This window comes from Coccomyxa subellipsoidea, assembly GCF_000258705.1.
Source record: "Coccomyxa subellipsoidea C-169, whole genome shotgun sequence".
In the NCBI taxonomy this organism is placed as follows: Eukaryota; Viridiplantae; Chlorophyta; class Trebouxiophyceae; family Coccomyxaceae; genus Coccomyxa; species Coccomyxa subellipsoidea.
The window spans coordinates 140,178-167,648 of NW_005178039.1; the positions used below are offsets into that span (position 1 = coordinate 140,178).

General features: G+C 52.6%; 2 protein-coding genes across 2 annotated transcripts; both read right to left on the reverse strand.

The window, feature by feature from the left end:
- Positions 1-44: 44 nt before the first annotated feature.
- On the reverse strand, positions 45-1,943 carry COCSUDRAFT_61253 (hypothetical protein; the record flags this gene model as incomplete). Its single annotated transcript, XM_005649489.1, has 4 exons — positions 45-168; positions 746-944; positions 1,196-1,388; positions 1,836-1,943. The coding sequence occupies 4 exons, from the start codon at positions 1,941-1,943 to the stop codon at positions 45-47; spliced, it is 624 nt and encodes a 207-aa protein (XP_005649546.1).
- Positions 1,944-4,514: 2,571 nt separating this feature from the next.
- COCSUDRAFT_46554 (hypothetical protein) lies at positions 4,515-27,092 on the reverse strand (the record flags this gene model as incomplete). The annotated part of the gene is made up of 41 exons (XM_005649490.1): positions 4,515-4,650; positions 5,006-5,132; positions 5,649-5,759; positions 6,554-6,752; positions 7,078-7,221; positions 7,565-7,702; positions 8,364-8,504; positions 9,020-9,091; positions 9,355-9,537; positions 10,003-10,121; positions 10,740-10,929; positions 11,316-11,387; positions 11,884-12,050; positions 12,633-12,771; positions 13,356-13,529; positions 13,629-13,658; positions 14,176-14,325; positions 14,631-14,705; positions 15,019-15,229; positions 15,583-15,733; positions 16,342-16,467; positions 16,683-16,760; positions 16,951-17,104; positions 17,602-17,730; positions 18,159-18,260; positions 18,618-18,721; positions 19,423-19,567; positions 20,189-20,317; positions 21,125-21,331; positions 22,010-22,176; positions 22,421-22,535; positions 22,803-23,026; positions 23,369-23,441; positions 23,778-23,885; positions 24,169-24,449; positions 24,960-25,103; positions 25,365-25,518; positions 25,806-26,124; positions 26,409-26,617; positions 26,774-26,839; positions 26,982-27,092. The coding sequence occupies 41 exons, from the start codon at positions 27,090-27,092 to the stop codon at positions 4,515-4,517; spliced, it is 5,874 nt and encodes a 1,957-aa protein (XP_005649547.1).
- Between the last annotated feature and the right edge of the window lie 379 nt (positions 27,093-27,471).

Consider the following 27,471-nt stretch of genomic DNA (forward strand, 5'->3'; position numbering starts at 1 on the left):
GCACGGCGAATAGCTGTGAAGGAATTGTAAAAAAATGTAATTTTCTAAAAGCAATAATTGCCTGCGCGGGGGGCATAGGCGGAGGAGCCGCCGATGTAGACCGTGGTCGGCGAGTAGTTCGCCGAGTAGGGGTCCCGGCTCTGCGCGGCGTACGTCCCCTGGCTCGACCTGCGCATCAGTGCATCCACCCCTGGCTTAGTCACAAATCATGTGGATTGATGACGCTTCAATCTGCACACCCTGATACACATATTTCCCAATAGGTTTGTTGTGTTCGAGTACAAGGCTCCCACTCGCGCACCATCAAATTGTGCATTGGATGCGCTCCTTTGTTGCAGTCCCGGCCTTGACATGCATAACATTGGAAGCTAACACGCACATCAAGCCTGGACAAAACAGGGCGATGGATCTGCATTTGATCTCCAGCTTGCAAATGTGCGATCCAAATGCAAATCTTGATCCTCGACCTGGTGTCTTTGTTTCTAACATGGTGCGTCGACAAAATGCCCCGATGCCAAGCACAGCAAACTATTACAGTGCACAAAGCTGCAAACATCGACTGACACTTCAAATGGGGCCGGCGAGCAACATGCTGCGCAGAGGTTGGTACATGGCAGGCGAGCAGAAACTTTCATGCAGCCGATATACAGCTGGCAAATGGCGTCCTATCTCCAGCTTCTAAGCAGAATGTGCAGCAGGCTGCTTATGGCTGATGGTGCACAGGAAGCAAGTAAATGGTAAGCACCTGGGGGCCTGGCCGGCAGCAGAGGAAGCCGGGGTGAAGGATGAGTAAGCGGGGTAGGAGCTGGTCCCAGCCGACTGGCTCTGAGTGCCGCTGCTGCCATAGATGTTCGAACCACCCCTGCCAGTGCTGGGCGTGTAGGTCAACCCAGCGCCCGGTGCAGCCGCCACGCCGTTCGACGGTGCCACTCCGATGCCGGTGCCTGTGGCGATGACATGTCCATATTCAAAATCAAATTCTTGAAGTGTAAGTTTGGCCTCAATAGACACCAGAGGCACATCTACTTGGATGCTGAAGCAACAAAAATTAGCGCATATCAGAGGTTTTGGTTGCATCAAGTGTACTGCTGCTTGATGTTCACTTGTGAGGATTCACTCCTAAGCGTAAGCATTTCCTTTCCCATTTTGAGTGCGCCTTTGAAAATTCTTGTGAGAAGAAGGGAACGCCGCGCACCGGCAGAGCCTTGCACAGCAGTGTCGAGGGGCGACGAGCTGCCGGAGCTGCCAATGGTGGAATAGCCCGTAGAGCCGCTGTTGCCGCCGTAGGTCCCCCCACTAGAGTACCTTCCGGTGACGCCGGAGCTCGGGTAACCCCCTCCGGCGGTGGTCACGGTGCTGGGAGTCGTGGGGTAGCCGGCAGAAGAGCCCTGCGCACAGTTACACATATGAATATTCCCCTCAAACCTGCCATGATCTGTATAATGGCATCAAACCTGTATTGCAGACCTTGCGCGCCAGTAAAAGGCCTCTGCTGGGTCAAAACTCCAGCATAAATAACATCAATTGAATTCCCATATAAACGCAAAAACAATGCTGGTGCTGATGCACTAGCACAACGATGCAAAAGCGCCTCTCAGGGCTGTTTTGCACCAGCAAAGTCATGCTAGGTTTGGAAGCAGTGGGCCACAAACATCACAATCCCATTTGCCGCAGCATTTCAGGTCAGCCGCTTTCTTTGGCAGGTAAGACTCAAATCGCAAAGCTCTCTGTTCGCCGGCGCATGTATCCATGCATGCAAGCTTCACGCAAATACATTTGCAAACAATCGTCTATCTCAGGCTGCATGCAGAGAGGAGGAGGCGCGGATTGCACACCTGTGAAGCGGTGCCTGTACTGTAGCCTCCGCTGCTGTACTGTGCATCAGCCGTCACTGCGAGTGCTAGCAGGCCTAGCACGAGCAGTGCCCTGGGTTGAGGCACCATACTGCCAGAAGAGAGCGCACTCCCTGATCTCCCTAGCTTTCCAGCTACTAGTCCACCCCTGCACAGCATTGGATTTAGTATCTCTTTCACTCCCCAGTGGGGTGCTGTTTCTGGTTTCCCTCACGGTACTAGTTCACTATCGGTCAGAGCAGCATGATTAGGCTGATAAATAGCTGGCTGTTGGTTCACTTGGTCAATTATAGGTATGATTGCACAGCTTGGAAAGCATGACGATGTGCCTGACCCACAAAAAAGGCTCCTGCTGCTCTGGATCAAGCCAGTGTGGAGGTGGACAAGCAAAACAACCGTTCTTTTTCTTCCTTATGTGCCCTAATGATCTCGGCAACTGCACGAACAATAATACAGAATGCTAGACCGGCCCGAGTATATACAGATCAGTACCTGGGAGACAATAATGCAAAGAATAAATGCTTCATCACTGCTTTCGTGTAGGGCGTGTAGGGCACTAGAAACATTCTACTACGCTCCTAAAACCTCATATATAATCTCAAACAACAATCCACGCCCTATCTACATGTTTTCAGTCTGGCCAGTGTATGGATGATGCAGGAGTAGGTTGGTTGCTTCCGCACCCTAGGCTTTGTGACTAACACAGCCTACCACGCGCCTCTGCAAGGTTTCCCTCAACGAGTATCGACAAGCTAGGTTCAGAAATTCCGGTGGCCGCCTGATTCATAGTCTAGTGTACTATCACCCCGAGGGATTCCGGAGGGATTGCCTCTCAGGCAAATACGTGAGCGCGGGACAGCTTACGACCGATGAACTGCTGTATACTAATGATCGCAGCACCCTAAATGCTTCCCAGGGAGCCTCACACCGTTTCTATACACCCAGTAAAAACAAGGAGCCGCTGACGTGAACGGAGCGTCAAGGCAACATACGCGCTCGTGATGCACGTACTGGCTGACCCACCTTTTAACTGTGCGATGATCCGCTGCTGTCTGGTAATGTCCAAATCGATGTTGATCACGGCCAAAACTCGGGTTTAACGGCTGATCGGTGCTCCCAAGCCCTGTCCTGTCTTTTACTACAAACAGACAGTTGTCGCCCCAGGCGGCACCACTGTTCGGGAAACTTCGGCTGCCACAACTGCGAATGGCCTTACCCGACCTAAGCTACCTTCGAGATGACACAACTTGGCTTTGTAATGACAATAAGCAGGCATAACCACATTAGCCTGGGAGAAGTTCCACATCAATCGTTCCGTGACTAATAGCACCCCCAAAATGTCGATCGCACCTATCTAGGACCTCCATGGTTTCGAACTCTTCTCCGACAGACGACAAGGAGCAATGCATCCATACCTGCTCTAGGCATGCTCTTTACTGTGCAAGCTACTTTGTAGTGCAACCCAAAAGCTTATAAAGCTTAAGCATAGACACGTTGTAATATCAGGCTTTTCTCTTGGCTCCTAAATAGCTGAGGCTTCAAGTCTCAGAGGTTTCCCACAGACAGGGCGCCCGAACCTTCGCGCAGAATTATTATTATTACACGCTTTTCCTGCCGTAGGCAAGGTGCGTCTGCAGACAAGCTGCATGTAAAGGCTGCCAAAGTCCTACCCCTTGTTGCAACTGGATTCGCCAGATCCAAGCAAGACCCAATCAACCGTGGGCAAGGTGGTCAGATTTACACCGCCCCCCGCCAGCCAGCCTTTGCGCTGGATGTGACTAAAGACAGGCAGATGATCGGCTTATCCAAGATACCTGCCACCTTCTGCTTTCTACGTTCTCACACGTGCATGCGCTCAATATCTTGCACAAGGTTGATTCACTTACAAGAACCTTCAATTCAAGGTTGTGACGAGTTCGAACTGTATAGAATGTTTGCTGAGTTTCCAGTGGACATCACCTCCGGGGACACGTCATGACTTGATCAAGGCCGACACGAACAGCACACACACAGGTTGAGACTCCTCAAACATACACTCCTCTATCCAAGAGTCCCCTCCCTGTTCAAAAGCTAGCTGTTTAAGGGGCGGTGGGTGCTGCCGGCACATTCATCTCTCCTGCACAGCTGCCTGCCTATCCTCCCCTCCCTTCATTTATCCGCTTGCTGTGAACATTTCCTGCCTCCAGCTGGTCCGTTCCTCTTCTAAGGCCAGCTACGGAAGGGACACGGAGGGCTGCTAGTTTCTCACGCTCTCCTGCAAACTTCTTCACAAGACTTCTGGCATCCTCCTGTCAAGAATCTATTCCCCCACTCGCTCCCCTTCCTTAGAATACACACCTTTCCCCAAGTGCCCGGCCCTGCCCAAAAGCCAGCTGTCCAAGGGGCGGGATCCTTCAGCTCTCCCCAAAATATCTGCCCCAAAACCGTTCGACCCACACATCATTCCTCGACAGCATCCCTTTAATGACACATGCCTCGCCATTGACTAGCTCATCCCTGTTGAGAGCTGCGCTGTTTGTGAGGCAGCAGGGGCTTCCTGCAATTATCTTTTCATTTCAAAGCTCAACGCTCAGATGCTACCCGGTCCATACAGCTCTTCTGGTCCTGTAGAGCTCCCCTCTTTTGTCCTTTCACCTCTTCCAAAAACGAACATCAAGTCCTTCACACGCTCCCTTCCTCGTCGGCTGGTTGGTCGCAGCTGGCGCCGGGGCGGTCAAAGTTCTGGTGGCAGTACCAGGGATCGTCGTCATCAGCGCTCACCGTCGCGTCGTACACCGCCTGCGACAGCCGCCGCCACCTGCGCGCACATGCCACGAGCGCCACGTCAGCATTGCACACACATGTCACGCGCGCCACGTCAGCATTGCACGCACATGTCACGCGCGCGCACATGTTGCTAGTGCCAAGTCAGCGCGCACGAACAGCTCTGTGGCAGGATGCAATCAGAATGTCCATGTTAGGACACATGCCAGAAGAACGACAGAAAGCCTCTGGGCAAAGAAGAGAGCACAGGAGGAGAAGGCACTTCTGGCAATTGGTGCACTGAACCCACAGCTCTGTGGCAGGATGCAATAAACATCTCCTATTTCAGTGCAAATTCAGAAAGAGATCAATGTAATCAAGCAAACAAGAGAGAAAGAAGGAGAACGCACTTTTGGCACTTGGTGCACTGCACCCACAGCTCCGTGGCCGGGGCGGCCGCCGCCGTGCCGCCGCCGCCGGCCGCCTCGGCGCCGTCCCCGTCTGCATCGGCGTCCCCTCCCTCGCTGACATCAGCACCTGCACGAATCCCATTAGATTGAAAGTGCACTTTAGCTAAACCATGAATGTGTCCTCACATCTGTCTTCATACTGTTCTGGATTGAAGCAATCATTTGGCTGGGAATGGTTTTCAAGAGCCCAAACCCCAATTTAGAGACTCTCATCAGCCTTAACAGATCGGGATCTGCCCAGGAAGGTATCCATCACATGGTTTATGGTTTGTTGGGCCGAATGGGCTTGTGATATAAGGAATTCCTGCAGCACAATCAGGTTATTGCCATACTGGGAGGCTTCTGAGAACTAATTTGGCAGGGGCCTTGCGAGGAGGACCATATTATTACAATAACACGCAGTGACTCACTGACCAACCATCTTGCACAGGGTGCGAAGGAATGCTGCCCTCTTTCACGGAGCTCCCAAGACCACACAGAGAAGCGGGGATAGATCATGTGCAGGGTGAGAGGAGACACCGCTCTCTGCCACTTTCTTTGTCTTTAAAAAAAAAAGAGAAAAGGGGACAGAAAAATATTTTACCTCCGGCGTCCTCCAGGGCCACGAGCGCATCTGCGTGTTCGATCTTCTCAGCAATGTCCTCAAGCTCCTCTCGGATTGCGTTGCGCATCTGCTGCGCGCATTGGATGATGTCTGCATGCAACACCACCAAATTCTTACTTGTGACCAGTGTTTCCTATAAGGGGTAATTCGCATCTTCTCATCTTGCAGCGAATCTTCGTATGCATTACATTCCACTGGAAATGTGGCTTCCTGAACTTCTTGATTTATTTTTCCAGAAGCCAATATGTGGCCTCTCAGTGTCCACCAAGAAGTGGCCAGAACACCAAAAAATGGCTTGTTTGCTTGTTAAGAGCCACAATGGCTTCAGAACGCCACTAAAAATAACCCTGTTTGTAACCAATACGGTGATCAGATGCGACAGATACTGGAATGCTAACGAAGTTCTGGTTGCCTTGTCCAAAAACAGCACGCCTGAGGTGGGTGCGATTCCAATTTTGCTGAATGTGGATTCATAGCTGGTCCTACAGCACACTCCCTAGGTGTTCAAGGCGCTGGCATGCTCCCCTCTTCTGGTATCACAGTGATATCTATTTTAAGCACCACTGTGCGCGCCTGACTTGCACATGTTCAGATGGATAGCACATGCTCAGATAATTAGCACCTTTGACTGTTGCGGAGCTGCTGCGCTCTACAGTGACCACAGCCTGCCCCTAAATCTCACCTATCTCTAACTCTATCTCTCAACAGTATTAGAATTAATCTACCTGCACCGGCGTGCCATCCGCGGCTAAGCCCATGTCATGCCCCACACCCATGCGCGCTCGAAGATGCACTCGGGCACTCTGGAAATTGCAGCTGCTAACACAGCTGCCCTCAAACTCCCCCTTGTCTGGGGAGATAAGGTGATAATCAGGGAGCCGCACCAGCGCCGCCTTGCTTGCCGTGGCCGGGCTTGTTGTACGCGACGGCGTTTCTGACGATCTGGCTGATGTCGGCCATGAACTCCTTGGAGGAGCTGTAGGAGGCTGCCTTGAGCCTGCGCTCGATGGTCTCCAGGCTGATCTCGTCCGCCTCGTCCACGAAATCGTTGTAGTCCGGCACCGTTATCTTTGACACCGGCCGCTGAAGACAACAAAGAGTTTGTTGAGGTTGCGAGCACTATGACATAGATATTGCAAGAGAGATCTTCCAGATATATGCATGAGCATGTCTTGCGAACCGTTTATGAAGTGTAATCCAATCCTTTAACCAAATTGAGCATTGAAAGAAATTCTGAGATCCGTGCCCACCATCGATTGGGCGTCTTGCTTGGATCTGGCAAGTCCTTGGAAGGGGTAGATCCTGTGGTAAGCTTCACATGGCTTGGGTGCAGACACACCTTGCCGCTTAGGAAGGCAAAACATGTGAAAATCAAATTTTAAAACAAGGGTCTGAAATCCGAGCTGACCTTGAAGGGATCAAGGATGGTACCGCATCGCCGCTTGACGGCCGACAGCACCGGCGCGAGTAAACGCTGACTCAGCGCCTTGCGTGCGCTCACCTCACCCGCGGCCTTCTTTGGCGCCGCGCGTTTCGGCGGCGGCGGCTCCGGCTGAAAAAACAGAATAATTGCCTCAGTGGACCTACTGGGAAGACACTGTCCAACTCTTGACAGAGTGAAAACGTACTTGAAAAATTGAGATATGAACCTGGATAGAGAGAGACTGTCAGAAGATTGTTGAATGTTCAGGTGGCTTGTCAACATGTCTTTGAAGTGTGCACGTTCCGCAAATACACATTCTGGCTCCATGGCATGCACAACGGCCATCAGCTGTGTAGGGATGCTTTATGTTTTTGAAAAGGGAGAAAGACCACAATTTGTAGATAAGACTAGGGCTAGAGAGCAGCCTTGTCTGCAGACAATGAGTGCTAAAGCTTACAGGACCGGGGCTCACCGATGGCTCAGGAGCTGCCAGGCTCATCTTCCTGGGCCCCACGCCGCCGCCACCGCTCTCCACCGCCTGGGACTTGGCGGGGGGTCCCTCCTTAGCGCTGCCGTCCGACAGTTGCCGCTTGCTGCGTCCCCCACGATCCTGCATTGATAGGGGGACACATTAGTATTTTGCACTCGCAACAGTAGAGAAACACCTGAAGCTAGGTAAGGTCGGGGGAAAAAAGAACTGGTCTCTTCAAGGCCAACAGGCCAGCATGTTGACAAGTGATAGTAAAGTCCCTTCTTATAAGGAGCTCTGGTGCCTAAGCGTGAGGCAGAGTTAATCCAGAGCATCTCGCCAATCGCAATCATCTGGTAAGAACGGTGTTGCGTCTTTGGCACTAGCAGAGAACACCGTCCTTACAAGGCGATTGGCCGTCAACAGAGTACTGCAGGGTGAGGTCAACACACTCTGAGTCACCAAAGCTTGTCGCGATCTCCCAAGCTGCTCTGCATTACACATTGTCATGTGATCCCCCTCTTGCTCCATGCACATTGCATGGCTGCCCTTGCAGCTCTTTATGCACCACCAGCATGCTAGACCCAATGTGCACCACCAAAATGTTCTTTTTGATATTCACCTATGGTAGCAAGTGGTAAGCTTGCTGCAATGAGGGGGCGCTGACCCTGGGTGCTGGCTCATCAGTTTCAGAGACGGGAGGCATGAGCATGCCAGCGCGCAGTGTGTTAATTGCAGCTGTTTTCCTTTGTTCTCTCTTTCTTCTTCCTTATTAATTCTGCAAGAGGGAAGGGCTTTGCACCCTGGGTAGCGGCTCATCGCCGTCAGAGTCGGCTGCGGTGGTGAGCGCGCTGCCGGGCGACATCAGCATGCCGCTGCCGATGCGCAGGGTGACTGACGGCCGCTTGCCGGGCGAGCGCGTTCCCTCCTCCTCGTACTCGTCCTGAATAGGCAACACCCACAATGTCAGCATGTGCTTTGTCATCCGTATCATGTAATAGCCGCCACGTCCGCACTAGCTGTTCTGCCGAATTCCTGGAAAGGCAGGACCAATTCCTGGCAGTATATGCCTTCTAACACTACAAGACTTAAGAGACGCACCATTATCTCATGCCGTGTGTGCGACGAAGCCGGATGATTCAGACTGCTAGAAAAAGGGGGCGTGGCACGCTCTCGACTGGTCGCAAAGCCAACGTATGATCTCGATGAAAGGACGTCGCAGAACACATTGGCAAGGGGCAAGACTTGTCGGCCAAAGCTTGGCACGCTGAGGAAAAGAGCTGCGCAACCTCTTGGGAAAGGTTTTGTTTTCTCAGTGGCTGGGCATCATTCCCCTCATGCATGCCAAGTCGCTGAATTCTCTACCACACAGGGCACTTCTGGGTGTGTCCGCTCATGTGTTCAAGTGATAAGTGTGATTGAGGGTCTTGTGCAGGGGCAGTTAGAGGTACAACTCACCGCATCAGCAGCTGCTTGGGCGTGGGTGATGCTGTAGAGAGGGCACAGCTTGTTCTTCGAGTTGTGGCCCGTCTGCACAGCACAGCACATGCGCTTGGAATTCAGCCAGGTGTTTTAGTAGGACAGAAAACCCGCGTAATTCTCAGACAAGGCCAAACATGACATTACCTCCTCAGTCTTCCAGTCTGCCTTCACGAGGAATTCAGGCTGTTCGCACACTGAAGCAGACCTCACACTGACTCACACATTTGAGGTAGACATCTAGATGTTGGCACCAGGCGTGCAGATGAGTTACAGTCAGCAATGCAAATATCAGTTTGGGAAAGGGCGCCCACCTGGCCACAGGCCTTGCACTGGATGGTGGACTTGCGGGCCCCTCCCTTGCGTGCCTTGGCCCCTGCAAAGAGCTGGGGGCCCGCCCCCTCCAGCAGCGCCTTGCGGCTGCCGCTGCCGGCTCGGATTCGGCGCGTCCCGAAGCCCGCGTTGCCGTCACCATACATCGAGTTTAGGAGCGCCACCTGTACAGGCATCACAATGTTCCTTCCGTGAGCGGAGGTGAGCATCAATGCACAGAAGGTTCTTCCTGTGAGCTCAGCCGAGCAGGCAATCCACGAAAGCTTCCTTGATTGAGCTCACCGACCATATTATGTACACAAGCATCCTTCTGTGAGCTCCCATGAGGGCATGATAATTCAATTTCCTATGTACCGGCGGACTGCCTCAGATGCATCGAATTCCCGGCCCTCTGATCAATGAAGATCTCACAGCCAGCCTAGCACGTCCTGCCATCGTTTTCAAAGCAATTGGACAGAAAGTACTGCGCACAGCAGGCTATGAAGGGTGCCTTCTAGGTCTGGTGTGCTGCTTGAAACAGAGCTTCCATCTGCCGATGTTCATCAAGGGACCCCAGAGGTTGAGTCGCTACCAAGGACACTGCACTTTATCCTGCCAAAAGAAGCTTTGAATGTCAGGCAGGAGGGCACCTTGTCACGGTCGTTGTAGATGATCTCCCGGCTGGTCTGAGCGCCGTCTGTGGGATCAGTCATGATGACGGTGCGGCGGATGCGTCGCGCCCCGGGCGCAGCTTCCAGCTTCCCGGCAGCTGCCGCACCTAGGAAGAAATCAAACGAGATATTGCTGGATCCTGCTTGGCCCCTCAGCACTGCATGGGTACAAGCTCTTTCGCAACAAAATAGGAACAGCAGCTTTTGCATGCGTGACTGAATGCATCAAAGGCACTCCATATCTTGCAGCTACTGTTCGTGTTCCCTCAAGTGATGCACAATTGTGGCAAATGGCAAGGAGGATGACTGATGACATGCCTTGCTCCCCCAGGCAAATGATCCTCATGACTCCCGCCCGGAGTGTGCATGAGAAGGCCATGCTCATCTCTACTAGCAAGGATTCAAACATGCAGATCTAGATTATGTTCTCAAAACTGGCATTCCTTGCCTTTCTAAGCAAGCCTCGTGGGAGATGTACTTGCAATTGTAATTATATTTATCCTCTGGAACCTCCGGCACAATCTCAATTCCTATATGAGGCAAGTGTTTGCTTCAAAATCAAAGCAGGGTTTTCATAAGAATTTTGCATGCCTACCGCCCCTTGGCCCGACAGCGACCCGGCCTTGCGCCTCGCATAACACAAACTAGCACGTGTGCATTTCCACGATTTCCCACTACAAGATGGATAGATAGGGGCCGAGGGTAGTTTTTACTACCTGCCGCCCCTTTGCCCGACAGCAGCCCTGCCGCGCGCATGTCGGCCAGCTCCTTTGCTTCCTCGGCCTCCTCTGTCATCTTTCGCAGCGCCTCCGTTGCCGGTGCAGCCGTCGACGCCGCCGCGGCCGCCGCCCCGGCCGCCTTGGATTTCGCACCGGCGCCTTTCTTGGCTCGGCCCTTGCCTGCTGCCTGTTTCGGTTCAGATATATGCCTTAGTGCACTTCTGCCATAGAAGATAAGTCAAGCACACATGCACCCTGACATACATTTAGATTTATGAAGCACCCTTGATTTTGAACCGGCGCCTTTCTTGGTGCGAGGCCTTGTTTGCAAGTGATGTCGGCTTGAAGTCAGAAGGGTCATACTGCAACCATTCCAAGGAGAGATGTCCCTTCAGACACTCTTCACCCTTGCCATCAGGCGGATTTCCCCTTCCATTCACGCACTTCCAAAGCAAGAGAATCGTCAGATTGCAGTCATTGTGAAAATGTCACTTAGACTGCTCTTCACACATCGCCCTGATCCAGGTCCGCACATGGTGAGCAGAGGGAAACGACAAAATTACTAGCAGTCACCTGTTTTGGCGCGGCTTCATCTTCGGAGCCGCTGTCATCTGCGCTCTCCTTCCCGCCAGCGAGCAGCTCAGCCTGCAGGTAGCAAACATGTCCATTGATGTAGTTGCTGTTAAAATTAGATGCCCCCAGCATTTTAGCCGCCTCTGCAAAGACTGCTGTGTGTGCAGGAACGCAGGACATGCCCCAGTGTGGATTCGCGCTGCTCCCATGGAACGTGGTGCAAGTTGTGTTAACTTCAAAATTTATCTTTTCAAAAAAGGAAGGAAGAAGGCACCGCATCTGCATTCATACTAGTTGGATGATAGAATTGGGCATGCCCCACATACGCAGCACAGACTTTGGCCATAGAGCGGCGCAGCAGCGCTTGTGATGCCGGCCGGCCCCAAAACACAAAACACAAAACAGAAATTCAAATTCAGCCACGACAGAAGAGAATGAACCGAACCTGCGCAGCGAAGGTGGCCTGAGCCTTGGACATGGATTGCTGCAGCAGCTGCGGCTTCACTTATGCCAGCAAACAAGTGGCATGACTTCAAGTACAACTTCATGGCAAAGAGACGGGACCCACCTGAGCAGCAAAGATGGCCTGGGCCTTGGACACGGACTGCTGAAGCAGCTCAAGAGCACTCTGCCGCTGCGCGCGCGCGTAGCGCTGCCCAAGCGCCGAATCGCCGTCCATTATCGCAGCGCCGCTCAAATCCCTCACCAGCCCTATGCGTTGCCAGCGCGACAGCCCTGCAAGAAGAGCGTCAAATGATCATACACTTATTACTGATGTTATATCGTTATTGTTACACGCTTTTTCTGCCAGAATGAAGGTGCCCCATGCGTTGCCAGCACGAGAGCCCTGCAAGAAAGGTGTCATCTAAATCCCATGATCTTAGATTACTATAATGATAATAACACGCTGCTACTGCGGACAAATTGGATGTAAACGCTGCCACATATCCTACCCCTTGATGGACTCGCCAGATCCATGGGCACGGTGCTCAGTATGTATACCGCTCTCTGCTCTACAGGAATTACTAAGGGACTGTGTACTTCCGATGCAAAACTGATGACGCACAGCTTCCCGCCAGCCGGGTCAAATACATACAACACATACAACTACCTTAAACCCTCACACTGAATATGGCCATGCAATAATGTAATGTACAGCTCTGTCAAGTCGCAGGTGTGCTTGCGCTATGTGGTGCAGCAGTGACAGGACCGCGGGAAAGGAATTGTGGCTAAGACTCCGCAAGGGGGATTTCCTGTACAGTGACAAAAGCTGTGAAGACAGCATGTTTGAATAGGGAAATAAGAGAGACATCGCACCCTTGATCTCATCGTCAGTCATGCCCAGGGACAGCAGAATCTCGCGCGATTTGGCCATGCTTAGTCGCCGCAGGTCCGAGTTGGTCCCTGTGATCTGCCCTACTTCGCGCTTCGGCACCGGCCCGGCCTCTGCCGCCGCCTGACACAGAAAAGAAGCTCAACATTTCTTGCCTTGTATAAAAGTAGCGTGCAGGGCTCACAAGCCTGGCTACTGAAGGCTTCTGGAATGCTGCTAAAAAGATTTGCCTTTGACACTTTGAGAACTTGTGTACAGACGGGGGCAATCGCAGCAGTATCCAAAACTGTGCCAACAAGTCAGACACCCCTGAGAGATGTAGAGAACAAAGGTAAGGTAAGGCGTGTCTTGTGTCTTCCGCCATTCGCTACAGAAAATGAGGGTTGATTGGGAAAAAAGAACAGATCTTGATCCACAAGCCTGTGCATTGCCGCGAGGTCAAAACTGGATGCTACTCCTCAGCTCAAGAGCTGATGGGCAGCCTCTTGGCTTGTTTGTACACACACTCACAGCGAGCCTTGTCAAGGCACAAGAAACCTCAAGCGCTCTTCTCTCTTTAGATGCCTCACGCAGCAGCCCTGCCATGGCAGCCTCGTTGGCAACCTGGCGAGGCCTCTCTTGACTTTGATTTGAGAGAGGCCCAATTTTGATAAAGCCCGTTCTTTCTGAAATGAACCACTGCATAAACCCCAAATACCCAATATCACCTTGCGGTCGTCGCGCAGGTAGGAGAAGCCGGAGCCGCGTCCGGTGGGGTCCCCCGGCCCGGTCAGCGCCAGCCGGCCGCGGCCTTCGCGCATCGCCGCGTTGAAGTTCTCTGTGAGGCCCCACGGAGTCGCCTGCACAGCCAATTCCAGCGCTGCAAAGGCCGATTCCCTCTCCTGCGCACGGCATGCAGGCTTCCTGTAAGATAACATGATTACATGCTCTAAGGTGACAGAAAAGTGAACCCCGAAGGAGGTGGATCTTGAACTTGTGACCTGGTGCATTGCAAACGCCGCCTCCCTCTCCTGCGCATGGCAGTATGGAAATTGCTGGAAACATAAAAGAAAATTCGTGAACCTGACCCAAAAAATAGCTTGCCGGAGACAGGTCTGGAACCCATGACTTGTGGAACACAACACAACACTTGAGTCCCTCTCCTGTACCCCAGTGCAAAAGCCGGGCAAATTTTGTAATTTGCTTTGCTGTAATGCACATGCACTTTGTCGTGCCTTGCTCACAATGGGAAATGTCAATTATGGGACCAGGTGAGGCCTTCGCACAAGTAGCATCTGGTATTGCTTACAATGCATCTGTGAGCCTGCTGTCTGATCAGGCAAGGCAAAGAGGATTGAACATGGCTGCAAAGGGGCAAGCCTACTTCTGGTTGGAATGTAGGCATACCCCTGTGCAGCAAGGAGGCCCAAACGCACCAACAAGGAAGGCAACGCCACAAGATGACCATTTGCGACTCTCTTTGTGAATGCGCAAGGCCAGACCCTCACACACCCTGAACCCTGAATGTGTGGGGACATTTGCGCGCACCGGCGAGGGAGGCAACGCCTCGAACATGAGTCGCAGCCGATCGGGGGGGACCTGCGCCAGGGGGGCGTGAATGGCCAGACCGGCATCCTTCAATCTCATAATACCGCGCCGCATGCTCTCGTACGCGCACCAGGCCTCTGGCGTCATCACCTTGCGCACAGAGCACAGATAGTTAAGTTCAGTCATGCTTATTTTTCAAAGTCTAGGTCCACTCTCTCAAATGCACCGAGCGTCTTGCATCATTAGTGTGCACAGCGATGAACACCGTTAACAGGTCTAATTCTACCATTTTCTTATTTGGGTCGTGCTTTGGTTCAGCTCTTAGTGCAAGTCTTCATTGCGGATGTTCATCCCATGAAGGCCCGACACATGTGAAGTTGTGGGCATATCACGTCACTGGCAGCTGCCGGATTTGCTGATCGGGCTAAGTGAATGTTTGCCTGCAGCGCTCATACCTTGCGCAGTTCGGTCTCCCCCGGTATGCGGCCCCCCGGACGCAGCACCCAAGCGTCCCCGCTGCCGTCCTCGCCCTGCAGCAGACTAGCAATCGTTGCATGCATGCACATGACATAATGTGCCAGCTTCAATGCTGGACAGGATTCTTCAAGCGTATGGCTTGCGTCACCAAATTTGAGGTGACCATGGTGGATCAATCGCACACCCACAGATGAACGGTCGCAGAGCTGGTTTGCTCAAACTTGCTTTGGCACGCAATTTCTATCAGTCTGCTGCCTGCTGCCTATCACCAACGAGCACTCAATACCCGATCGCCCAGAAAACATTCGCAGGCGCAGTGACAGCTCATCAGCTCATTCAGGCACGAGGGACGAGGTGAGGCCACACCCCACGCGGCTGGCAGTCACAGCGTTCGCGCAGCCGATTGGCCAGCACGGAGTCGGTCATCATGGCGGGGGTGAAATCGGCGCGAAGCTCCTCCCATGAGATCGCGGCCTGCCCAAAGCCGGCCCTGCCGCCGCGGCCCTTGTCAATCTTCTGCTGCCGCTTGAACAGCAGGCGGCATACATGCGCCATCAGCCGGTTCTCCTCTATGTCCCTGTGATGCAAGCAATTTCCTCCCTCGACAAACCGGAAAAAAAGTGGTCGGAACCCCGTTGGGGACCCTTGAATGCGTGCATGCAGAGCCAGAAATGGCTTAGCAGGGGATATTACTGTGGAGATCTAGGTGAACGGGCAGAAACTCTCTGCTTTCTCATTTGATGTTGGAAAAACTTTACTAACACTCACGGATACTGTGAGAATGATGTAGTGTGAGAGGACCTTCCCATCCCTACAGGGGGAGGAACCACCCTCCCTCTGATTTATCAACGTGCCATCAGGCCTACATCATGCACGTGTCAGTGTATGTCACTGCTGACTCATTATTGAGAAAGTGCGTATCCGGCGCACCTGGCCTCCTTGCTGCGCGGCCAGGGCACAATTAGATTAGGCTCCTGCTGCCCGGCGAGCAGCGTGCCGCTGAGGTGGCGCAGCGACAGCGCGCCACTTGGCGCCCGCACCAGCAGGAAATCCGAGTGGCGCGGCGCGTGAGGGGACGCCGCTGCACGGATGCACCAAACACTCAATTAGCAGTCAAAATCTCTGATTTTATGAAGGAAGTCAAAGGGAACTTGGAGGGGACGCCGCTGCATTGACACCACCCACGGTATCGAGCCAGGCTTGTCCTTTGCATTCCTGTCAGGATGGCATGCTGCAGCATAGAGGACCCATTTTGAGTACATGTAAGTTTATGTGCCTTCGATACTGGGGCCATATTCAGACCAGCCTATGTTGTGATCAGATGATGTGATCTCTGCTGAACTTATCACTCTGTGGCGGAGAGTGTAGTCTACCTCTGCAGAGGCCTCTGGGGTTCCCAAATGCTGCAGCAGCATCATGTGCACCATACGGATTCGGCCATTTGGCATACGGTGAATATTTGGTCGTATATTCGGTGTTTTGGGTCAAAATAGGCCGTTTTTGACCATATTCCGTGTATTGTTTTACCGTATGACCGTATATTCGGCCGTATATACGGTCCCCAAAAAGTGATCTGACCGAATGGTGCAACTATGAGCAGCATGCATGCATGGAGCTGTTCTCGAAGAGATGGGGATACCAATAGGGGTGGCTAGGGAGTGGGAGACGCCCAAAGGGAAAATACTGCACCTGCGCGGAACATATTGGTGTCTAGGGCGAGGCGCGCGGATCCGGGGGCGATGTCTCCCAGCAGGAAGGGTGAGTCATCATCCGGGCTCATCACCTCAACGTGCCCTGTCTTCCAGGCCTCCTTGCCTGCGCGCATGCACCCAGCTGAACCTTACCAAGTTTACTTAGTTAACTGATTGAGTTGTATAACTCAGATAGTGGATGCTACAATATACAGGAATCATGGGGAACTGCTGTGAGCCTATTGCACGTCAAAATCCTGCCAGGCGAAGCAAATGGGGGTGACATGCATAAAGCAATGAGTAAGGAACAATGAGTAAGGGCCAGAAGGGGTGACTCACCATTTGCCAGCTTCTGCAGGTCCACGTTGTCTGTGGCGTTCCTCTTCCTGTAGTAGGTAGTCAGCCGGACACCCATGCCTGCAGTGCCACCCCAACAGTCATTTTACAAGCGATGCATGCTAAGCAGGCTGAAGCACGTCAGGACAAAGAAGGTATCCCTTTTGATCTAAACCCAGGGCAGGCTGCAGGCATTAAAGAAATTGCAGGCGCCAGCGTTCCGAGGAAGGGCTGCCATGCAGTTTCAGCAGACTGCATTGGGTACACAAACATCCCATGTCCGCAGTGTCTTGTGCATATCTATTTGTTTCAACATGGTTGATGTGTTGGGTTTGCTTGCCTGGGCGGGACAGCAACAGGGGCTTCTCTTCCAGGTACTCCAGAAGCACAATGTGCCCATCCTTTGCAGTGAGGTCCTTGCTCGTCTGCAGCAAAGTACACACAAAGGATCATCAGTAAACTGAGCAGCGCACAGTGGACTGAGCATGGCTGCGTTGGTGCACTATAGCAGTGCAGAGTGGAGGATTCTAATGAGAAGCATTAAGCCCTAATGACCCTCCCAGGGCCATGCAGAGAACTGTCTTCCCGCTAATTCCACTTTCCTGCACGTTTTTTTGGGGAGGTTTCTATTCCCTTGTATGGTGACAACTGCAGCAACCAGAATGCCCCACTTATCATGAGCACCATCTCTACCCTCATACTGCTGGGCTAAGGAGTGACTGCTGCGAGCATCCCAATCATTCAGATGTATCGCTCTGGCAAAAGTTGAACTTCTGCCAACCCCTTTTGTTTCGGAATTCTAAGGGATTGAGGGTCCCATAGACCGAGCCAGGACTGCCCTGCAGTGCTTGTCATACAGCAGAGTGCAAAGGCCTTCAGGCGTTTGGGTCTAGAGGAATGCAAGGAAGAGTGGAGCCCCCACCGTGAAGGCGCCGGGGGGTCTGGTGGGAACGCCGCTGGAGGGGTCGGGAACCTGGTTGGCGAGCGGCAGCGGCCGAAGCTGAGGGAAGCTGACCGCCAGGTCAATGCTCACATTGGCGGGCACGCCAGCCTGGCACCCACAAAACGAGCTTACTAGGAAAAGAATTCCGACTTGCCCACCAATTGAAATAGATATTCATATGGCTATTGAGGCCATATGCTAGTTGGGTGATGTCCAGATATGCACATGTTGATATGCATAGGTAGACAGTGGCGGTGGGAAGATTGTAATGCACGAGACTTGCAGCCTCCACTAGTTTAGTTCTTTGAAGGATGCAATCTAGAAGCCCAGATATGCATAGTTTGAGCAAAGATGGATATGTACATCATATGTCATTCACAGGACCCTCAGGTGCCGGGTTGACCTGCTACACGTGCAGGTGCCCGCAGGAAAGACAGAAGGGTCCATGAATCTTCTGAAAGCAATGCTGCATTGAGGGTTCGGGGTCAAGGGTGGGCGAAAAACTCCACAAAAAGGAAGTAGTAAGGGTCTCTGACCTGGCGCAGACTGACATCGGCGGGCAGAATCCGCGGCAACTGCGCCCGCAGCCAGAATACGGGCCGCAATTCTGCTGCATCCGCAAACTTGCCAGCCTTTGCCTGCAAAGCATCATCACCTGAACACAATTCTTGCACCTCTGATTTTCTGCAGGGTGTTCAGGATGAGTCAGGGAAAGGTACTGAGGCTGACATGGACACATGCAGATTCCTAATGCCATCTATACAGATCTCTGCACTGAGTGATTTCGGCAAAGTGTCAAGCCTTGCTGCTTTCTTGATAAAGCGACAGATCTGTGCTGTGCGCATGCACATGCACATTTGACACCATACTGGTTCAAATCTCACCTTTCGGATTCCATGTTTCAACTTCAATTTTTACATGCTTGTAGAACGATGTGTCAGGCATCGGCGTGCCCTCACAGAATTTGAACGAAGGTGAGAGGGAACGCTGCGGACCTGAGCCCAGAGGTCATCAGCGTTGACCTCATCGAGGCTGATGTCTCTAAAGCTCTGCACCAGCGACTGATGCACGCTGGCCAGCTTCACCGTACTCCGCTCCACTGCACACGCACATTTTCAAGGTGTTACTGTAGTAGTCATCCTGAAACCCGCGAAAAATAATTATTTTTGGCCAAAAAGGGTGGATTGAAAAGACCCTATCTCCCGAATGTTAAAATCTGTAATAATTTTTAGACCAGATTCGGAAAGCTCTCAGCAAGCCCAGCCCAATCCAATGGAGCATGACCCTGGTGTATATGAAGTCAGGAAGACCCCTTAAAGCTGCTCTGAAAATTTTCCCGCACCGCCTCGGGTGCGGATTTTAGAATGACTACTACAGTATTCTTGATTTGAAATCAATCAACAACTCATGCGGATCACCTGCCATTGTGAATGCATGCGCTAGGATCAGAGCTCGAGGCTCAAGAGGAAAGCAGTCCCAGGGCCTGATCAGTAAAACATGACTCCCAAGAGATTCCAGAAGAGATCCAGAAGAGATCGGCAACTGCACGAAAGAGTTTCTGCTCTTGGGTCAGTCAAGCACAAGGTCTCTTCTGCACCTTGCCGACCTCTTCCGAACTTCAAGTTCAGGTTTGACCTAGCCCTCCATTTCCTCAAGTCAAGCATGACAGGATGACATGCTTATGGGTACGTACTTCCACCGGCATTGAAAGTCTGCTCAACCCAGAAGGAAATTTTCTGACTATAAAGACATCCGGGTATGTATCAGATTCAAAAGTGCAGAGAGTGACACAAGCCGCACCTTCCCCGCTGACTTTGAACTTGATCTGGACGGGGGCGGGAGCCGGCAGGAAGGTGCTGACTGGGCGGTGCATTACGTCATGGCGATTCGGCTGCTGTATGGGCAGCGTTGACAGCGCGAGAGCCGGCCTTGCATGCTTGCAGAGCTGCAATGCAAACACTCAAGTCATCAGGTACTGCAAATATTTGGGTAGTACCCCAGGTATGCAATGGCGATCACCATCAGTCCTGTGAGGCGCAGCGCTGGTAGTAACAGAGCCGGCCTCGCATGCTTGCACAGCTGCAAACAACACCCCATACGCCGTCACACATTGCAAACATTCTGATCGTTCCCACTGTGAACAGTAGCTGCAGACTTCTGTGGGCCCCGCAGATGAGACTGCAGGCGCCCTGCATGTATGCCCTACGGGCTTCTGGCTTTGGGCTTACCGACCGGAATGATGGTCAAAAACAGTCGGCCACCATCTGTCATGTGAGGAGCAGTAGCCACAGGAGGTCATCACTTCTAGTTGGCATTAGCGAGTATATTGATTGGTGAACAGTGCCCCTCTACTACAGTACCAGGTTTGGGCGAACTGGCCATTGCACATTCCACAAGTAAGGCGGCACAAGACTAAATACATCTTCCAGAGAGCAACAAGCAGCAGGAGAAGAGCTGACCTCCTCCTCCAGGAGGAGGTCAGCTCTTGTGGTGAAGTTGCAGGAAGGAAATGAAGGAAAATGCCCAGAAAGTGCACAAGGGAAAAGCCGAGAGGAAGAAAATCAACCTGTATTTGGACGCGCTCCCCCTTCTTGCGTGCTCCTGCGCTGTAGGCTGCGTCCTTACTCACATTATAGCGAGCCAGCAGCCGAGCGCCCTCGCCAGAGCCTACCACAGTTGCCAGAACAGGCGCCACCTGCGCCACAAAAATGTTCATGTGAACCGGTTGTCATATTCCTCACGGTCAGAAAAGACACACAATACTCACGTTCACCCGTTGTCATATTTCCTTGCTGTCAGAAAGGACACAGATATGTTCATATTTCCTCGCTGTCAGAGAAAGCACCCTCCGATAAGGCGGCTTTGCAGTCCTTGTAAGGCCGCTTGGCATTGACAACTGCGGCTGGGACTTGAGTATGTATGCTTGCTGCGCAAAGAGAGGAGCCCCTTGTAATGCTTGAGGCATGCCTAGCGCCCAGAAAATATTGCAGTACACCGGTCAGCGCCTGAGCTAGTTGACACTATGATGACATCTTTGACACCATAAGCAGGCAACTTGAGATCTTGCCAGACACGCATCTCCGGGTTCAGAAAGACTAGTCTGGCTAACAGAAGACAACAAGACATTTTTCTGATGGTGCGCCAGGCTCCAATGATGGGAGAAGGAGCCTGTGACTTTATGGCCGGCATGTTCCCTGCTGAGGCTGCGCAGCGAGCACCCAACACAGCCGGCAGAGCCACTCAACGTCCCGCAAACAGTCACAGCCTTCACCTTGAAGCGTTACAGCAAAACAATCACTGCCGCGCTGCCAAGCACACGCATGTTACAAGCCCAGGTATGGATGCCATATTTTGTGCAGATCTTGTAGGGCGACTAGCATGGAAGTCTCAATCACTCCCGTGGGCTGGGTCGGTTTTTGTGTCTTGCTCCTTTCTTGCTACATTGCTACTCTTTTTGCTAGACTGTGTGTGTGTGTGTGTGTGTTGGAAGCAATGAATTCACCTTGGGCCGCGGCGGTAGAATCGTGGCGGCAGCGTTGGCATAGGCTGCCAGGTCGGTTCCGCGGCGCAGCTCGAAGATGAGGTTGGGGTCATTCACATCTAGCAGGAGGGGCTGCCTGATCTGGCGCGCCTCGTCAGCGTCCCATGCCACGTCAGCCAGCCAGTCGCCCCCCTGCAGCCGCCTGTTGGGGATCGTCGCCTGCCGCGCCTGCATTGCAACGTGACATTTCGCTGTCAGGAGGTTTGCACGTTGCAGCAATAGTGAGGTTCAATAGGAGCAGGCTTGACAGTGATGTGACAAGTAGCAGGCCCCGCATGTCTTCTGGTATTCCCGAGGCAACTGACGCAATCAATTTTCATTAGAGTCTCATTGCTCCCAGGCGCCTTTGGAAGATCAGGAGACATGGACCATGCTCTGTCTGTCTTTTACTACAGCATGTGCTCCCTGGCATGGAAAAGGCAGCAAGCGAAATGACAACCGTCATTGCCTTGAGCTGCATTAGCAAGGTTGACAGACATGGAACCCGCTTTCTCTGCTTTTTGCACCAGCGTCTCTTTTGCGGCCACTCATGCTGCCAAACTTGTGCGCACAGCATAATACTGTAGTAGTCATTCAAAAGCCCGCAATAAATTATTAGTTTCGGCCAAAGAGGGTGGATAAATAAGACCCTACTCCCAAAATATAGAACCTATGATGACTTTGAGACCAGATTCGGAAAGCTCTCAACTAGCCCAATCCAATGGAGCATGACCTTAATGATTTTGGAGTCAGGAACACCCTTACATGTTGCCATGAATAGTTTTCCCCACAACCAACGGTGCGGGTTTTAGAATGACTACTGCAGTGTTGTGGCACTCTGACGAGGTATTGGCACAGGGAGCTCACCCACACAGTGGCAAGCTCTGCCAGACTGGCAGCAGTGCCTGGCTGAAGGAGTACAGCTGCCGCCTCTCCTGCCGACGCTGGCTCTGCAGCTGCTGCTGCATTTCCAGCCGCCTCTGCCAGAGATGCCTCCAGCCGCAACATCTGGTGGTGCACCATTTGCTTGTGCTCTGCATGCCAGGAGATCGAGCTTAGCATGCAGAGAATCCATCAAAGAAATTAGCGCAGCATTGTCACTATTGATGTGCTGCGCTTTGGTTGCCTACGCCACCAGACAGCCCACGCCAATACAAAGACTCACAAGTTACCCCTGCCGTGCAATCTGCACCATCGGAGTAAGCTTGCAGCAAGTGATGCAAACAAGCGGACAATCTCAGAGGACGACCAGTTTGCAAGTGGCGCTTGTCTGCTTACCTCTGCTGGAGACCTCTGCAACAGACAGTGGCTCGATCAGCAGATCCGGATCCAGCCCAAACCACTCCTCTTCCGGTGCCTCTTTAGGCACAGCCACCTCTTTTGCCACCAGCGCCTGTATTGGCAGAAACACACGATTGGGATCAAAGCCTCTGGCGCCTCTTAGTGCATGCGCCATTTCACATGGCACTACAACATTGCTTGTGTGTGTGAGTGGCTGAAATTGATGAAGCTGTATGAAAACCCAGGGATGAAGTAGAAAGGATACACATGGCAGCAGGCACCCAAAACAGCTAGCAAATTTCGGACTCTCTCTTGGGGCTACATTTAAACTGGTATGAATGACATTTGGCAGCAAGACATTGATTGGAATGACATTTACCCGTTTCTGTTCCGGTGCCTGTTTTGGCATGGATGTCTGTTGCACGAGCGCCTGTTCTGGCACCGCTACTGCAGCCCCAATCGGCAGCGCAGCATGTGCAGCGGCATCTGCAGGGACTAGCGCATTTGGAGCGGCTGAGTTAGAGGCTGCTGCCAGCTCGTCCACCTGCATGGGTTTGTGGCAATTGGCCTCGGGCGGTGTGGGCTGAGGCGCCGGGCTCACTGCTGCAAGGCACAGGAGAAGCCTGTCAAGACCGCCATGCTCGACTGGTGAGAGACACTGGCAAGCGGTCTGCATGGAGGTCCAAGCTTGTCAACATCTCTCCATGAAGGATACTGCTGAGACACCAGGTCTGCAGGACATTTTCAGCTCTTCATGCCGATGGGCCGCAGTCTTTGTACCCGCTGGAGCATGCAGGGTGTCTCGTTGTAGAAAGTGCGCATGGGTTGTTATTATCTAGTCAAGCAGTGTGAGGTTAATCTCACCGGCGCTCAGGACCTCTGCAGCGTCATGTGTATCTTCTTCTTCTTCTTCTTCCTCAAGGCTAAGCCGTGTCATGTGCGCACCTGCGCTGTCCGTACTGTGCTCTGCTGCATTGGCCTCCCATGCAATGCTGCGCTCCCAGTCCAGCTGGCACACCTGCGATTATGCAATCATTTGTAAGTCTTCGTGTAATGACTCACGTAAGTACCACTTGAAGGACTTGATACACATGTTTTTGGCTGGACAGTATTCGAAAGTGAGAAGCACCATCACAGATTGTGTTTCAATGTCTTCAGAGAGGATATGTCACTCTGAAGAGGCCAACAGAGCGCCTTATGTCACATATTCACGGCTTTGTATGACCGTGGCTGTAAAAGTGTCCGCCATGTTTGGGCCAAAACAAGCCTCTGCTGCATTAGAAAATGTGCCACGTTGTCTTGAGGCTGCATTTCTGGCAGTGAAGGCAAATAGGGTGCGGAGCAAGAGGCACACCGGCTCGAAGCAGGCCTGGGGCAGGGATGCGACGGCATCCCCTGGGTCCACCCAGCCTGATTTTGCATCCCTCTCTGACAGCAGCGGGTCCCCTCCCTGCACCCTCTTCTGCCTGTGACCCAAGCAGTGCCACAACTCATGCACATGCTAATGACAACACAAATCACAAAGTACAAGTTTTATTACAATGCATGACTTAGTCGTGTCCTAACATGTATCAGGCTGAACAATGTCGGATGATGTGCATGCCAGACTGGTGATCCATGCCCTGGTGAACCAGAGCATATTTTCATTTGCCTGCTCATCACATGTAGGATCTCACTCCAAGAAGGTGAACAAATGCAAGTTGCTGCAAGGAGAATTTCGTGTGGGCGCTTGGCATGTCTGTAACTTTTAGTGGAGGGGATGCATGCCTTCGTCTCCCAGGCGGAGGCTTGGTGCTTGGCGCTTCATCCTCGGGGAGCGGGATTCTCCCCTGCCGCCCGGGCTCGTCTGCAGCCTGTGCTGTTCCCTCCTCCTCCTCCCCTTCCTCTGCTTCCTGGTCCGATGGCCCTGCCTCGTCATCGCCGTCTGACGCCCACACGTCTGCCTCGTGCTCGGCAGCTTCCTCAGCAAACAACAGCGCCGCCTCGTCATCTGACGCCGCCTCGTTTTTATAAATGGCGGCAATACCTGCGCTCAGTGTTCACATCATAGCACTCTCTACCTACTATATAATATCTATGCACACAACCAAGGCACCTTCACAACTCAGAGAAAATTCGGCAAGGATTGCTTCTTGATTCAGCAAATGCCTTGCCTGGGCATGCATGGATTCCCTGCGCTCAACAATAGAAGAACAGAACGGATGTTATTCAATAGCATACTACCTATCAATGTCGGTGCCTTGCGCTTCCAATCAAATGCTTTTCCACCCTACGATTGGCCAATTTGAACACCCGCCCCCTAAGGCAAAGCACTCGTTACAGCTATCTCAATCCCAAGTACAATCAAGACACCAACTTACTCCAGAAACAATCAGAGCCAGAGACAGATATGGCAAAAATTGATTCTCTGAGTCAGCAAGATGCCGTTATTGGGCATGCTTGGGCCACAAAGGGTTTCTGCCATGCTCTTCTAAATCCCGAATGACAGCGTTAGCACAGAATCAAGAGCTAATGCGAGGTGATAAGAATGACTCACTCGGTTGCCTTTCTTGGCGCGGCTTGCGCTCCGTTCGCAGGCGTGCCTGCTGCGGTTTCTCTTCTTTATCACCGCCAAAGAGCTCCGAATAGCGCAGCACTGCAGTTGAGCCGAGATCCGCCAAAACTGGCAATTCCACCCCCGCTATAACCCCAGCACATAGATTGTCATTCCGTCACAAATTTTAATCTCATCTTTTGACGATGTCCTGCCTTGTTTAGCTCCTAGGCATGCTGCATTCCATGGTACGCAGACAAGGATATACATCCTTGCAGCTCACGCATGAATTCGAGTGCCTCAAGGTCCTGGCTTGCATACTCTCCCTGGATCACTTGCAGGTACACAAGAGCTTCATCAGCAACACGCAGGTTTGCATGCAGGCAACTGTGCAAGTGAGAGACCCACCTTCTTTGGCCTTTTCCAGCTGAGCAATCAGCGCGCTGCCAGTCTTGGCAGGCGCAGCAACCGAAGCAGGCTGCAGAGGCCCGTCGTCTTCAGTCAGAGAGAAGAGGCGTGGGAGGTCGGCGGCCGTTACTAGGGGCTGCACGGGAGCGGTACCCTACAGCATGCACTGCATATGCTGAAGCTACACCGTCACAGTCCTCTCTGTTGACTTGCATGCTTGACATGACAAGTTCTTTGCAAGATGCTGTGCCTCGCCTTTGTTCTGAAGCGCCCGACAAGATCAATGCCACTCTCTGCCCAGTGAGCCAACATTGCAAAAATCTGAAATGGCAATTCTGAGCCGGGCAGCCACCTTCAAGATTGTGCAGGTTTTTACAATAAAGTAAATGTACATCTGAGATTTCCAAGAAAACATAGGAGACCGGGCCGCTCAGCGCACACCTGCAGCGGAGGCAGGCTCGGAGGAGTCAGCCCGAGCAGCGGCAGAGTGCCGAATCCGGGGGCGGCCGTCGCCGCAGCCGCCGCCGATTCCGGAACTACGGCACTGGCCGGTGCCATTACGGGTGCAGGTGCCGCAACGGGCAGAGGTGCAGCAGCCAATGTAGATGTGGTCGCGGCTGCGGCAGCCGACACTGCAGCTGCGGCCGACGGCACAGGGAACTGCAGGATGGGTGCCAGGGCCGCGTCCACGTCATCGTCGTAGTCATCCTCCTCTACGGCCGGCGCCGGGGGCAGCTGACCTGCGAACGGAAGCTGCAGCCTGTGCAAGGGCAGAACATGAATGTCACACTCTATACAATGAGAGTAAAAGACACTGGCAAGGGGAGAACTGCAGCGCAAAACGCCCAGTCCAAAGACCTTTTCATCAGCCTTACAACTGGAAGCTGCTCGCCGGCATTTGCTGCAGCTTGTCACTGCAGCCACCGAACGGATTTGCCGGAGAGCTCATACCCGGAATACACTGCTCTTTCCTGTAGCAAACTGGCATGCTAAACCACCGAACATTTGCTGCATGCAAAGAATGCAAGGTCAGAGGGTGCTCACCCGGGGAGGGGTTTGGCCGGCTGCGGAGCGGGAGCACTGACATCCTCTGCCATCTCTTCCTCATCGCTGTAATTCTTTGCATCCTCATCCTTCCCCCCGTAGCTGTCCCTGGTGCTGGCTTCTCCGCCCTTGCCAGCATCTCCCTGAAACAAGGGCAGGCATGATCGAAGTTTTAGCAGGTCTACTGACGAGGCCTCCAGGTGCTGAGCCTGCCAGGGAGCACCCCGGATTACGGAGCATAGAGGCTGTCTACAAAGGCTGTGGCATCCGTGCATCTGATCTCTTCCATATGATGATCAACTGCTGCATCTGCTGCGTGATCTGATCAGATGATAGGCATGTACGCATCGAAAGCATGACCACACCTGCAGCGTCAGGACATCTCCGCCAAGCTTCTCATCGCCCAGAGCAAACAGCGCCTCCCGCGCATCCTGCATTTATGCAGATGCAGTGAGCTCAATGCAACTAGCAGATGTCTCATCCGTCTCATATGCCTAACGAAGTGTCAAAGCCATTGTGCGCTGAATACCAAGCAATGAAGGCAGTTGGCAGGTCAGGATCTGCACAACTGACCTCATCCATGTAGTCATCCTCCAGCTGCATGTCTCTATCCACATTGCCGAAGAGGAACCCCACCAAGCTACCACCACGGTCCTCCCCATCGCCTTCACTGTCGCTTTCCATGCTGCGGTATATGCACTTCAGATGTGCATTCCCAGCAAACTATTCATTTTAAGAGGGTGTCAAACACAATGTAATCCTGCTCAGGATGATAGCCAGGAAGATTTTCATGTATTCCATCATTGCTGTGTCAGATCCGCCGAATACTTCACAGATCTCCTGTTTATTCGCGACCGATATAGGAGGCAAAATAGTTGTTTAAATGAGACATGTCTGTCTCATTCAATTCGCCAGAATCCTTATCCCTTGCGACTAGAGAACATAAGCATGCTCGATGCTAAGCACCAGATGTCTTGAAATTAATACATCGAAATGGCGAGGAGATCAAGATGGCTGAACAGGTTCTGATTTCGCTTCGTCTATCTCTGTTGTAAGTGGAATG